The following is a 14222-nucleotide window of genomic DNA, read 5'->3' as shown; positions in this document are numbered from 1 at the left end:
ACAGTTGGTCTGTCAAATAGAGCTATGAACAAGCTGCTTGATCTTCTCAAACTAAGCAAAATTTCCATTCTCTATGTCAAATATTCCATCTCGCAAAACTCATGTAAAAAGCTTATGTATAAAGGAACCAGAGCTGCGCCCAATTGATGGTCACTGGCGGAATCTTCGGCTAGAAGCTCCCCTAGCGTGAATGACATCACTGCTAGCGTCTGGTTCCTCCCATACAATCTGTAACTTGACAGTGCCAACGCCCACATCATTGCTCAGTGCTTGTGGCCATGATGGTGATCGTGGTCATGCTCCTCTTCATCTTGCGCACGTGGCCATTCGGCCCAATAAGCATCGTCCCAAATCTCCTGCAGAGTCTCTTCCTTCTCATCATCGTCTGATTTCTCATCGTGCATAACCTCCTCCCATTTCTTCATCTCACTGCGAGTAAGTAGGCATGCATCGAGTTTTTTCGTCAAACCATCAACATCCATCTTCTCCCCAATGAAAACGATCTCCTGTCGCCTGTCACCCCACTCGCCCTCAAAGTCGTTCCTGATGGCCTTTAGTGTATCGTCGTCGGCGCCCCAGTCTTCTTCAGCTACGCAGCAGAACCATGGCATCTCAGATCCGAGCGTCAGCATTGCGCCTGCGCTGCTCCATGAGCCCATTTGGTTGGGACGCGTTGCGAGCCAGAATATGCCCTTGCTTCGATGCAAGCCACTGAAGTAAGCACATGCCTTCTTGTTGGCCAGAATTTGCTTGTCATCCATGGGAGGGGCAGCGTCGTCATCGCTCATCTCATCGGAATCGTCCCCAGAGACGCTGGCCCTTCCAGATTCAGATGAACCATCAACCACATTCTCATCTTCCTCTTCGTCATCTTCGCCGTCATCCACATCTTCGGCCTCCTCTTGTAAAAGGATGAATTTGCCCTCGATGAGCTTGTATAGTTTCAGTGGGTGGAATGGCTTTCGGGCGCGATAAACAAAAGATCCGATGCCATACCTGGATACAGATAAGCTAAAGCACAGCGTTGGATAAAAGGTGGCTTACTCCAGTGTTTCCGGCCTAGGCGCGATACGCTTCTTGCCATGAACATCCATGACTGTCATTTCATGTAACGACTGCAGCCATCCAACGCTTGCGACAGCCTCACCAAAGTTGAAAATCCCCGTGTTCTGCAGATATGGAGAATTGAAGTCAGTATATATCCCACTTCAATTCCATACGGCTACAACTTACTAGCATCTCGCGGACATCTACCTTGGAATATCTGGATTCGATGATCTTAGCTTTTGGGTTGAGCGACTTGATGTAGCCTTTGACACGACCCAGAGTTGCTTTATCTGCCCTGTCGATCTTGTTGACGATGACAACGTTGGCAAACTCAATCTGGTCGGCGAAGAGATCGGAGATAGTCCGCTGGTCTTCGTCTGGTACCTCGTCCCTTCCGAAACGGTCTTGCAGGAACTCAGCAGTATCGAATTCGGAAAAGAAGCGGAAAGCGTCCACCACAGTTACCATGGTATCGACGGTCGCAATGGCCTTCAAACCGCCCAGCTTCGCGCTGTAATCCAAGTATCCAAGTCAGCAATAACCTTGGAAAGCAACATCTACCAGTAACTTACACCCTGGCGAATACCTCCTTCTCATCAGGTTCCATCCCTTCGGCGTCGATCATTGCCTCAGTAAGCTCTGTCGTAAAAGTCTCCGCAACCTGTTGTGGCTCGCTGATGCCAGAGCTTTCTATGACCACATGGTCAAATCCTTGTTCGTTCCAAGCAAGGCGTGCAAGTTCAACCAGCAAGTCGCCGCGGAGCGTGCAGCAGATGCAACCGTTCTCCATCTGAATCATCTACAGACGTGGAGGTACGAAGTTAGTACATGTTTCATACACAGTTTGTATAGTTAAGACTTACCTTCTCCTTGACACGGATCTCCCCGTTGTTGTTCTTGCTGTTTCCACGGCTGATGAGGTTCGCATCGACATTCACCGATGCCCTGAAAGGCGCACATATGGAGTCAGCCTACGTCTCGCACGCAGTTCATACAGGGAGATTCCTTACATGTCGTTGACGATAACGGCGATTCGCAAGCCATGGTCCGGTGACTGCAGGATGTGCCTGAGTAAGGTCGTCTTACCACTTCCCTACTGTTGTCAGCATATGGCTACATGTATCTCGCTGTCACGTACCAGGAACCCAGAGAGAACAGTCACTGGGAGCGGCTTTCGCTCACTGGTCTTTGTCTTCGTCTTCATCTCCGCACCGCCGGTTTTTCTACGCTTCGCAGGTGACATAGGGAATCTTTATAGCCGTTTCAAGTTCCGTGAGTATTCTGAAACTCTCTGAAGTTTGTTTGAATGGTTTTTGTATCTGTACTGTTACCGTTGTGCGCGTCGACCATTGAGCACCAAGATGGCTCGGTCGCATCAGCACGAAAGGGACGCATCTCATTCGTCAAGAACGCGAGAGATACCAACGTAGTAACTGCCAACCTAGTTATAGTGTCCCGTGTTCATCTCGGTGTCGGTAAGGAAGGTCAGGTCGATCCTAGATTGGATGGAGTCTCCAAAGTAAGGACCATTCTGACCCAGGATTGTGAACCATGTCCTTCGTACGCATTTGAGTGCAATTCCCAGTAAGTCTGCTCAAGTAGTACGCTGCAAATATCGTGGATGTTGTTATTCGTAACCCCGTAAACACTTCTCGCGATACAGGCTTTATGATTTGGGCGCCTGGCACAAGCACGATAAGTTTCCTAGATAGAGCTGTACTTCAGATCCATATGATTTCAACTTTGCAGATGATAGAAGCTCGTCAGATTCGCCATGTTGCATGAGACGAAGCTCGTTGCGTTTGTCAGAGCGATGTTGTTGATGAGGTGCGCAAGGACTCCTAGAAGTCGCGTCAGTAGCGCGTCGATGATGTCACCAGTGGCGTCGTGTTTCCCCCTGTAATCTTCCTAATTTTGGACACCTCGCGCAGGAATCTGATACATACTTTGTCAATTGCTGTTTCACTAACATAGATGCCATGGCCGGGTTTCGTCTTCGCGATCCTGCTATTACTTCCCTTCATTCTGTTGGAAGCCTGCACCATATTCCGTCGTAGCATTCAACCTTTCCAGAATGTACTGTCCGGCCCTGACCGGTTTCCATCGATTTTCCTCACCCTCTTTTAGGCATGTTGGCAACGTCTCAATTACTGTATCATAGTTGCAACTGAAGAAAAAAGGCACAGAATACCTCGCCTCCATGCTCCTATTCACGACACGATGCACCGTACTCTTATAGAGCCCATTTGTCCAGCGCATCAGAAAGTCAGCGACGTTTACGATTAGGGCACCAGGAACCCGCGAAGCAATATGCCATTGACCGGAAGGCTTCAAAACTTCGAGACCTGGAGTCTCGGAAGTGAGGAGCAACGTGAAGCACTCGTAATCTGAATGAGCGCCGAGCCCAATCTGCTCCTCCTGTGTTGGTACAGGGTTATTTGTAAGAGACGTTCTAGGAGGTGGGTAGTAGAGGAGTCGCGCGATGCCACCAGGGTGTGTGGTCATAGAGTCAAAGTAGTCTTCAGGGAGATCGAGCGAGAGCGCAAACAGCCGGAACAAATGACGGGCGAGACTAAGTACCTAAGAATTACTAATTAGCATGCCCGCGTGGCGCTTTGATGAGTTGAGGATGCAAAAAGACTTACAGCGCCATAGTAATCTTTGACGCCCTGCAGAGGTGAGGATACGAAGTTAGTAGACGTCTCATATGCATTTCGTCCAGGTACAACTTACCTGGTAGAACCCAGGCAAATCCTGCTCGTTCGGCCACAAGTTGGCCTTCTCTGTCGACCCGTCCAGATTTTCGTATTTTCCATCGCCACCAGTAGGATCGAGCGCCGCCTCATACGCGAAGTTGAACACCTCTTTCTCTTCTTTGTCACCCGCGATCGACGTGTATTCACTTGGCTCCCACCCCAGGCCGAACTTGTTGTTCTTCAGATGTAGCTCTTCCTTCTTACTCTGTGGGAGCTCATGCACAAAGCGTTCGGCTTGGCGCAAGATTCCATTACAGGCTGCTTCGGGGATCTGGTGATTTGTGATGTAGAAGAACCCAACGGTTTCACACGTTTGTCGAATTTGGGCTGCGACTGCTTTACGGCTTTCAAGAGAGACAGAAAATGAGGGAGTCAGATCAATGATGGGTATCTCAAAGTTCTCATCGGTGACATGATCCTTTGCCGAAAGTCTCGATTGAAGATACGCGGCGGCGCCGTTCCGGGCTTCATCGTATGTTGTACTGTCTGGTACGCTTGCCATGATCAATTCGGCCGACCTGCTGGCTTCTCAAGTTCAAGGCGACACCGGAGGGTGGAATGGTAAGGCGTAGGGCGCAGGCCTGATAAGGATAGCTGAAGGTGGGGTACCGGCGATGAACCGGATCTAAGGCTCCACATGCACGTCCATCAGATAGCTACCCCTCGTCACTCGTGTAACACAATCTTCTCAAGTTACAGATTCCAGTCATGTCTAATATTCATAATACTACGCTTTTTACCAACGGTCGATTCTTGAACAGCGGCGCGGTGCAACCGGAAGCACGGTTTCACACAACGTTGGCCATTCAAAATGGCAAGGTCAGCTTTGTTGGCAGTTCTGACGATCCAGTCGTTCAATCATACCACGATGCTGGTGCGAAAGTGACCGATCTTGGTGGGAAGCATGTGCTTCCTGGATTCATCGATGCGCACATGCAAGTGATTTCCTACAGACTATTTGCGAGACAAGTGCTAACTTCGCACACCGACTTCTAGGCACTTTTTGATGCTGGGTCAGTCACTGCACAAAGTTGATCTAGATCATGCGAAGGATCTGGAGGAGATTCGATCGCGCATTTTACAATATGCAAAAGAGAACCCAGAAAAACCGCGCATACTGTGTAAAGGCTGGATGCATTCCATGACTAACGGGGAAGCCAAGGCGAGCATGCTGGACGATCTTGACGTTGGGGGAAGACCCATATACATAGATTCCAAGGACATCCATTCGTGTTGGTGTAACAGCGCAGCGTTAAAAGAGATGGGTGTTCAGGATATGGAGGTGCCGGCTGGTGGAACGATCGAAAGAGATGCCGACGGGAATGCTTCGGGTCTTTTGAGCGAAGCTTGCGTGCTTTTGATCGTCTGGCCATATCTAGCAAAGGTCACGCCACTAGATGAGAAAATGGCGGCTTTGAGAACTGCAATCAAAGCATACCATGCGGTTGGCTGTACTGGATGTATCGATATGGCGATGGATGAAAATGCCTGGGACGCTATTCTTGCTTTACGATCTGCCGAAGGTTTACCGTTGCGAGTCGCTGCCCATTGGTGCATCATGCCAGGCGATGGAGAAGAGCATCGATTGCAGCAAGTTGAGCGTGCTATTAAGCTGAGTCAAGAGTTCAATAACAAGACGAGCCCCGATTTAAGGATCGTTGGTATCAAGGTCATCTGCGATGGAGGTAAGTTGTGACGAAATAAATGTGAGAGATATACTGACTCCGTATCAGTTATTGATGCCTGTACTGCAGCGTTAGCAGAACCTTATACGTCTAATGGTCATTTCGAGGGTCCCATCTGGACACCTGAAATGCTCGATCCCGTAGTCAAAAAAGCAATCGAGGGTGGATTGCAATGCGCATTGCATGCAATTGGTGATCAAGCCGTTCACAACGCTGTCAATGTCCTTGAGAAGTATGGCAACCATGGCCAAAGGCACCGCATCGAGCATCTCGAACTCACCGCGCCGGAAGATGCAAAGCGACTTGGCCAGCTGGGCATTACAGCGAGCATACAGCCAGTACACTCCGATCCAGCCATTCTTCGTGCGTGGCCGAAACTTCTTGGCCCCGAACGAGTGAAGCGAGCATTCGCATATTCCGACTTCGCAGAACACGGCGCACCGCTCGCTATCGGCTCAGATACACCTACAGCACCCTATGCACCTTTGCCAAACCTGTACGTTGCAACCACCCGTAAATCGGCGAGACAACCGCACGTGGGTGACGCGCCTGTTAATGAGAACTTCAAGCTTGAGTTGACCCAAGCAGTAGCTGCTGCAACAGAGGGCGCAGCTTATTCTTCTTTCGCTGAGGGTCGTGTAGGAAGTCTGGAAGTTGGAAAGATGGCGGATTTCTGTGTGGTGGAAATGGAGTGGGAAGGGGAAGAATTACTCAAAGCCAAGATATTGGGAACGTGGTTCGAAGGAAACCAGGTGTATAGTGCTTAGTTATTACTATCGCTAGGGCAGAAAGCTTACTGTAAAATCACGAGAAACGTTGATGTGACAACATACATAGCGCCAGCCAAGTGGATCGCTTTCAGACGTCATAGTGACCGAGCATATGTCAAACACCAGCCAACCCTGGTTACTGCAATGTTTACACCAAGACAGTGATTACTACCGAACAGACTCCTGTTAGCAGGTTGTCGCGACAGCGCAATTCGAATACACAGGATCAATTTCACCGGCCCTGCGAATGTTCGAGCAAGCTTCACAAATCGCCACACAGGGGCGACCGCTATGCGTAGCTTACAGCGATCACGGCCGCAACGATGCGCATGCAATGGCATTTCAATTTGGGATACGAAGCAACATTCCTCTCATCCAACACTGACGGTCACATACCGTCTACGTATCAGCGTTAGGTCTGAAACTCCAGGTGCAGCCCCGCAACTTCGCATGTTTCATCACCTCGACTCGACCTACCCAGACAACGTCTCAAACCGAAGTGCGGAATGCGCCTCCGCGTCTCTGCCATAACGATTTACTCGCAAAAGACGGCTTAATCTCCGTCACACGCAGGCGCGTTGTTGCACGGCATTCCCGTCCGTCTTAGCAGCTCTTGTCGAGGCTTAGACATGCACCTGGACAACATCGCGTGGTGAGGCATGATGCTCAGGTGTTTCGAAATCCGATGAATGTCATCATGGGTCGTATTTAGATATATTGATCGATTGTCGCGTCCTGTCGTTCGCAGATCCGTTCACATATCTTGCACGCTACATCTACATTAGCAATCATCCCATAACCACCCTGATTATCACATCTTGTATAGAGATCGCATCCCAGATACATTCGTATCCCCGAATCAGTCAAGAAGATGTTGACAAACCGTCGCTCGACCATGATGGTCCCTCCCAACCGCATGCCCAGCTGGCACCCCCACTCGAAAGGCACTATGCCTCAACAGCCTTTATCTTCACCTCTTGCGATCGATACCGAAGCGCCCTCGAGTCGTACGCCTGCCGTTCTGACATCCACGACAAATGACCTACCAGGTCATCGAGTCATCCGCGTTCTCGGCGCTGTCCATGGAACCACAAGCGCGACGCGCAAAGATACAAAATCCTTCATCAAGAACATCGCAAGCACTTTCAGCAGTAATTGGGGGGAGGCAAAGAGCGTAACGAGTATTGTATATCAAGCGCGCGACCAAGCAATTGATAGGCTCGTGAAAGAGGCGATAAGCAAAGGTGCAAATGCAATTATCGGATTGGACATCAGAGAGAGCGAGATACTAGGATGCGTTGTGGTCAGCGTTAGCGGAACGGCCGCTTGGGTTGAGAAAGAGAGTCAGATCAAAAGGGATAGTGCGCAAGAGTCTGACCCTTTTCGATGACAATGTATACAAGGCGGAAGGCTTTGGGTGGCAGTAAGGTTAGAGGAGAGGAACTTTGATCAGGTAATGGAACGATGCCGCACTGGATTGCGACATCAAAGTTTTGATTTTCTTCAAGAGCGCGGTATTTGGGACCGGGTATTTAATTTCCCCTTGGGGTTTCACCAAGTCGACCAAATCTTTTGTTTTTCGCGGGACTATTTCGTGACCGTGAGGCACAGAGGCTGCCGTCAATGTTGGTCTGGCAGTAATGGAGCACTTCCTCACAAAGCGACTCTTCCGGAGCGGAAATTAATCACCCGAGCCATTGAAGCACTAACTTGCCCCACATCAGATTAGTTTACCGTCTTGCCTTGGAAGCTAGCATCAAGCTCCGCGCGTTGGCTGTCGTGAGCATCTTTCGAGGGCGAACACAAACACGCGTTTTCTGGGCGCCAAATCCTCCCATATCTTACCGCTCGGAGGCTGGCAGGCGCTAGTACTGGAGTAGCAGTTTAGCCGCGTATGAGGCCGATGCGACATTTGACGGCGAAAGCACCGAGCCGCGATGAAGCGGAGACCCCAGCGTCCCCCAGGTTCTTTCCGCTGCCTCGGTAAGTGGAGACGTTTTATGGCACCAGTCAAACTCCACAAGACGGACGGTAGTCGAAGATGGGGCCAATGCTACCCAAGTATCTTAGGTGTTGCGACTAAATATCAGCAACAAGTTTCGCACACCCGTGGGTTAAAGTACTGCACATCGTCCGGCGTTCCATGAGCCAAGAAGTCGGACCTCGCATCACGTCACTCGAGAGGGGTCGCTGCATCCGCCGACATGGATGCATGGATCGTCAGGAACTAACCCTCGACTTCTTCCAATTCTTCCGCTCGTTAACGCCAAAATCCTCCAATGACGGGTGGCGCACCTCAAGCTCTCTCGTCTACCCGCCATTGAACCGGGAAATGTCATGACGACTGTACCGGAACCAGGTGTGGATATTACACGATTCTCCCTGTCGCCAAGATCTGGCGTGGCTGGTACGCCCGTGATTCTAGGGAACGGTTAGTGAACCGGGAGACGGGTGAAAGTATAAGGATGGCAGAAAGGTCGTTTTTGAGATGACCAGCAATCCATTGTCTTTTGATCGCAAAGATGGTGTTTCTCAAGGGAATTGCAGCTGCAGCCTGCGCTACTTCTGCGCTTGCTGCTGATATCATCGTTCAGTCGTCAGGTATGTCTCTGTGTGAACTGTATGTAAGACATGTACTGATCCAACATTAGGTGGCAACTTGACTGGCAAATTCGGGCACTCTTATGGTTATGGTTTCCTCCACGAGGTATTTCATCATGATTTGCAACTACATATTGTGTACTCACTGTTGCTTAGGACATCAACAACTCCGGCGATGGTGGAATCTACGCCGAGCTGATCCAAAACCGTGCTTTCCAGTACAGCCAAAACTACAGCGTCTCGACTGACCACTATTTCTCGGTCAATGGTGCTGCGCTCAGTATTCAGATGTTGGATGAGCCACTCTCCAAGCAACTGCCAGCATCCATGCGTGTTTCTGCAGGCAATGGCACCTCCAACACCAGCAAGATTGGTTTCAAGAATGAGGGTTACTGGGGTATGGACGTTCGTGTGCAGACCTACACCGGATCTTTCTGGGTCAAGGGCGCATACGATGGCGTCTTCACCGCATCGCTCGAATCAAACTTGACAAGCGATGTGTTTGGATCTGTTGAAGTGCCCTCCAAGTCCGTTGCAGATGACTGGACCGAGCATACTTTCGAGCTCGTTCCCGAAAAGGATGCGCCCAACTCTAACAACACCTTCTCTATCACCTTTGACGGTGCTGCAGCCAGCGCACTCGACTTCAACCTTATCTCCCTCTTCCCACCTACTTACAAGAACCGCAAGAATGGTCTCCGTGTCGACATTGCTGAGGCTCTTGCGGACATGAACCCCACCTTCCTCCGCTTCCCTGGCGGTAACATGCTTGAGGGTCTCCGCAACGACTCGTACTGGGACTGGAAGGATTCTCTTGGTCCTCTGAGATATCGTCCTGGTTTTCAGGGTGTATGGGGATACCAGCAGACTCACGGCCTTGGTCTTATGGAATACCTTGAGTGGGCTGAGGACATGGGTCTCGAGATCGTGCTCGGCGTCTGGGCTGGGTAAGTTCTGGCTGCACGTAACGCATATGAGACATACACTGACTTCGTACCTTCAACTCTATAGTCTCGATCTGGACGGTGGTATCACTCCCCAAGAGGACCTTCAACCCTTCATTGAGGATGCTCTAAACGAGATTGAGTTTGTTCGCGGTCCCGTCAACTCCACTTGGGGTGCTCGCCGTGCTGAACTTGGACATCCCGAGCCTTTTGAGCTAAACTATGTCGAAGTCGGTAACGAGGATTGGCTTGCTGGATATCCCGGTGGCTGGGAATCTTACCGGGCATACCGCTTCCCGCTCTTCTACAATGCTATCAGCAAGGCCTACCCTGATATCCAGGTCATCGCTTCAGCCGCCTCCAGCGATCCTGCTGGCGAGCCGCCCATCCACGGCCCCAACAACGTCAATGGACAGGTGTTGCCTCTTGATGCAATTGGTGACTACCACCCATACCGTGAGCCTGATGAGCTTGTCTACGAGTTTAACCGCTTCGACAACGACGCTGGCCACATTGTCGGCGAAGTTGCAGCCACTCACGTCAACGGCGGTATCCGCTGGGAAGGCGACCTGTACCCTTACCCATGGTGGCAAGGTGCTGTCGGTGAAGCCGTATCCCTGATCGGTTACGAGCGCAACTCTGATCGCATCCCTGGTACCTTCTACGCACCCGTTCTGAAGAATAACAACCGCTTCCAGTGGCCCATCACACTCATTCAGTTTGATGCTGACCCGAAGCGCACCACAAAAGCCGTTACCTGGTACTGCTGGAGTCTCTTCGCCCACCACCCGATCTCCCACACACTCCCCACGCACTCGAACTCTTCTTACGGGCCGCTCTACTGGGGTGCTGGATACGACGAGAAGCGCGACGGTGCTATGGTCTGGAAGGGCGCAGTCTACAACACCACCAACCACGCGGACGTACCTGTAAGCGTCCAGTTCCAGGGCGTTGCTCCGGGAACTATGGCCAACCTCACCTACCTTACCAACTCTGTCGGCGACCCATACATGTACAACGACCCCTTCACCGGAGTCAACATCGTAAACACTACCAACATGATGATCACTGCTGGAAGTGATGGTGCATTCCGCTTCACTCTGCCCGAACTCAGTGTCGCAGTGTTGGACACCGAGGTTTCTGGTGGAAACAGCACTGGGCACTACCGAAGACGGTTGTAGAGGTCTATTCAGAAATTAGTCATACTACGATTCTATGAATGAAGCAGCTTCTAATGATATGATAATAGAATCCACATGTGAGGTACTTTGCCCAGAGTGAAGCTGTCAATATGGAGGTTGAGTTAAAAGCAAACTTTCTTTAGGTATTATCCTGGCGCCGCAGATTGATCATAAACTATTCTACATAGCTATAGACTGGCCAGTTGAACTGTGTTTGCACGTCAGGTCAAACACAGCACTGAGCAGATGGTATCCTGTGCGAAAGCATAGTGATTTGCTCTCTTCCCTTTCGATGAGCTTCACGCAATTCTCCAAACTGCGAGATATAGTTGGGCGATCCGGCAGCAGGATGTCGGTTGGTGGAGACATGGAGAGCAGGTGTACACAAGTCGTTAGTGCAGCCGCAAAAAAGTCCAACATATAGGGTTGTGCGACCAATCCTAAATCTGAGCCTTGCTCTGATGACGATGACGACAGACTTTGGTGATGCCTCATCATTGCAAGGTTGCAGTCGAGAGACGACCAATACGAGACAGGATATATGACAGCAGCGTTATGAGCTAGCGCGTAGTGTCCGTGGAGGACCGACAGTGCGCGACGGAAGAAGACATCGAGCGTTAAACGCAAGTGTTCGTTGCCAGGCAAATCTGAAGTTTGGCGCATCAGCTGTCGTAACTCAAGGTCGTATTGGATTGCCTCTTCGTAAGTAATCTGGTCGATCTGTGAGTTGATTCGAGCCAGAAAGTGGCAGATGATTGGAAACGATTGAGGTACAACGGAGTCGAAGCAATCTTCCAACATGGATGGGTCGCATAGTTCTGTACTGATCAGGAGAGCATCTTGCGGCAATAGCGATTGCTGGCCAGTGATTAGGGACATCTGTATATCCAGATATACAACCACCACCCACAAGTGCCGCCGGAGTTTTCGTTCGTGGGCGATCATCGGCTCCACGTATCCTGGCATCCAGTCTTTGTGTAGTACCATCGTCATGGACAAGCGGACGACGAGACCCATAACGTTCCAACTGGTATCTAGAGCCCAGCACGTTGCATAAGCTACCGACTTCGCCAAAACCATCAAACATAGAGTGGAAATGTGCATGACGGTCGGACGAAACATGTATGATGTTTTCGCCAAACAAGCCTCGCTGGCGTAAAAGTATTCCGAAGAAGCCACTTCATCGCGAGCCAAAGCATAGGATCCGAGGCCCAGTACTACGAAGTACTGCGCAAGCCAGCTAGGATCTACTTGGGTATCGTGACCACTCTCCATCTTCGATATGAATGAAGATGGGTCTAGGATGGGTAAACAGGGATTGTACACCCGGAAGTATGCCTCGACGTAGAGAGTAGCATTTGATGTTGAGCTTTGTAAAAGCTTTTGTACTCTGTCGAGTGAAGCGTACGACTGAGACTCCGGACTGCCTAACGGGAAATTACCAGCTAACGCAAAGTCGCTTGAACAATTTCCCGCAATGTGCTCTCGCATAGCCATGACGAAAGGCGGCGCCTGCAGCCCGGGTAGTGCCTCCAACTAAAAACCGTCAGCACATGTGCAGTCGATGTGAAGTATCCTACATATGCATTACGAGCCCTACTCCGGCTTGCATATACTCTCAGCGCCATGCTCCAAAAAGGTTTAGGCGGGTGATTCAGATAGTGACAGGCTCAGCAGCAGCCTTGGCAGCATTGTGGCAGACAACATAGGGGAGACGCACCCGATCTAAGAGGGCTCTAAAATGACCCGAACCTCGTCTTCGTAGAAACCAGGTAGCGACAACAAACTCGGGGTCCTCAATTGCGAAGATAGATGACGGCAACGTCGGCTTCTCGGACCTGTTTAATCTATGCGTATATATGCATGTCGTTTCGTATCCAGATCGTGTGCATCTGCTACACGGAGCTTTCCGATCGCACTTGATCTTGAGCCGATGGCATCTTGTGCAGGAAAAACAGGCTCGGGAGCGTCGTTTAATAACCGAGTGGGGTGAAGAAGCTTTAGATGCGGTATCGGAAACTCCTTCCGAGCGGCTGGAAGACTCAAGTGGTGACGTTTCTGAGGTCTGTCCTTCGTAAATGCATTCGGCCTTGGCTTTGTGGCAGCGCGAGCAAGGTCGAAGTTTGTCGCATTGTCGTTTGGCTGAACGGCAGCGGGTGCAGGTCTGCACATCCCGAGCACGCATCACGGTGGTCTCCAGGTTCCCGTGGAGGCTGTCGGATATAAGCAAAGAAATGCGGCCGCAACATCTTTATGGTTCTCGAATGTTAGAGCATTAGAGGAGAGCATCGGCGATTAATGGGTGTTTGCGGCCGCATACTATTCGAGACTAGTCCGCGTGGGGCGCCAGCCTCCTGGTTATTGGCACTACATCAAACAGAAAAACTCAACATCTTCTTAGAGCAGGGTAATTCTTCCTACTACAATAAGCGTATTAAGATTAATATAGATATTAATTAGAAATCTAGAAGTCTACAATACTATTAATTCTTATAAGTTTTTTTGTTAGGAGCTATTGTAAGCTGCAAGGTAAAGCTTGTTATCTCTATACAGTCGGTGCGCAGTCAACGAGCCAGTGCAGTCAACGAGCCACTTTTTGGTGGGAAAATCAACTTTTTTAGACTTTTATATAGAGAATAACCCTTTAACGCTTAACTATTATAAAAAAAGCTTAATACTAAAGTTATAGAGATTAATAAGTTCTATAAATCTATAATTTTACTTTTCTAGATTTCTTTAATATAAGCTTTTTTACTTAAAAAGTCTAAAAATAGGTACTTTAATATAGCTACTTTTAAAGTCTATAAAGTAAAGCTTTTATTTCTCTTTAACTTTAGTATTAGAGATTTTTTAATAAATAAGCTATTTAAGAAGTTATTTAGAAAAAACGTTTTTTAAAACTTAAAAAAGCTTAAATCTTTAATAACTTTTTTAATAACTAAGATATTTTAAATCTTTTTTAATACTATTAATATAGAAGCTTTTCTCTTTTTAAATATAAAAAAAGTTTATTATTATCTCTATTATCTAGAAAGTTAGATTTACTACTATATTTTAATAAGCTAAATAACTTAATAGATAGAAGAAAAAATAAGAATCTTTTCTTCTTATTGTTACAAGGTAACAAGGAGTTGCTTCCTTTTGTTATGCAGGCCGCAGGAAGGAAGACCATCGGGATAGCCGCGATGGAAGGTCGCTGATCCAAGGCGGGGCCTGGGATCACGTGACGTGCCATCAC

At 49.3% G+C, this 14222-nt stretch overlaps 4 protein-coding genes across 4 annotated transcripts; 2 read left to right on the top strand and 2 right to left on the bottom strand.

Moving 5' to 3' along the window:
- Positions 1-263: 263 nt before the first annotated feature.
- J4E82_005908 (uncharacterized protein) lies at positions 264-2290 on the bottom strand (the record flags this gene model as incomplete). The annotated part of the gene is made up of 7 exons (XM_051732168.1): positions 264-996; positions 1045-1169; positions 1234-1558; positions 1620-1846; positions 1911-1992; positions 2058-2140; positions 2186-2290. 7 exons carry the CDS (start codon positions 2288-2290, stop codon positions 264-266), a joined length of 1680 nt encoding a protein of 559 aa, XP_051587959.1.
- A 767-nt stretch (positions 2291-3057) lies between these two features.
- On the bottom strand, positions 3058-4305 carry J4E82_005907 (uncharacterized protein; the record flags this gene model as incomplete). The annotated part of the gene is made up of 3 exons (XM_051732167.1): positions 3058-3627; positions 3693-3716; positions 3781-4305. 3 exons carry the CDS (start codon positions 4303-4305, stop codon positions 3058-3060), a joined length of 1119 nt encoding a protein of 372 aa, XP_051587958.1.
- Positions 4306-4511: 206 nt separating this feature from the next.
- Positions 4512-6255, top strand: J4E82_005906 (uncharacterized protein; the record flags this gene model as incomplete). The annotated part of the gene is made up of 3 exons (XM_051732166.1): positions 4512-4738; positions 4800-5488; positions 5537-6255. 3 exons carry the CDS (start codon positions 4512-4514, stop codon positions 6253-6255), a joined length of 1635 nt encoding a protein of 544 aa, XP_051587957.1.
- Positions 6256-8780: 2525 nt separating this feature from the next.
- Positions 8781-10984, top strand: J4E82_005905 (uncharacterized protein; the record flags this gene model as incomplete). The annotated part of the gene is made up of 4 exons (XM_051732165.1): positions 8781-8859; positions 8910-8965; positions 9016-9806; positions 9871-10984. 4 exons carry the CDS (start codon positions 8781-8783, stop codon positions 10982-10984), a joined length of 2040 nt encoding a protein of 679 aa, XP_051587956.1.
- Between the last annotated feature and the right edge of the window lie 3238 nt (positions 10985-14222).

This window comes from Alternaria postmessia, assembly GCF_024291825.1.
Source record: "Alternaria postmessia strain BMP 2775 chromosome Unknown scaffold_33, whole genome shotgun sequence".
NCBI lineage: Eukaryota > Fungi > Ascomycota > Dothideomycetes > Pleosporales > Pleosporaceae > Alternaria > Alternaria postmessia.
The sequence above is the reverse complement of the archived record's forward strand: the minus strand, read 5'-3'. Positions and strand labels throughout refer to the sequence as shown.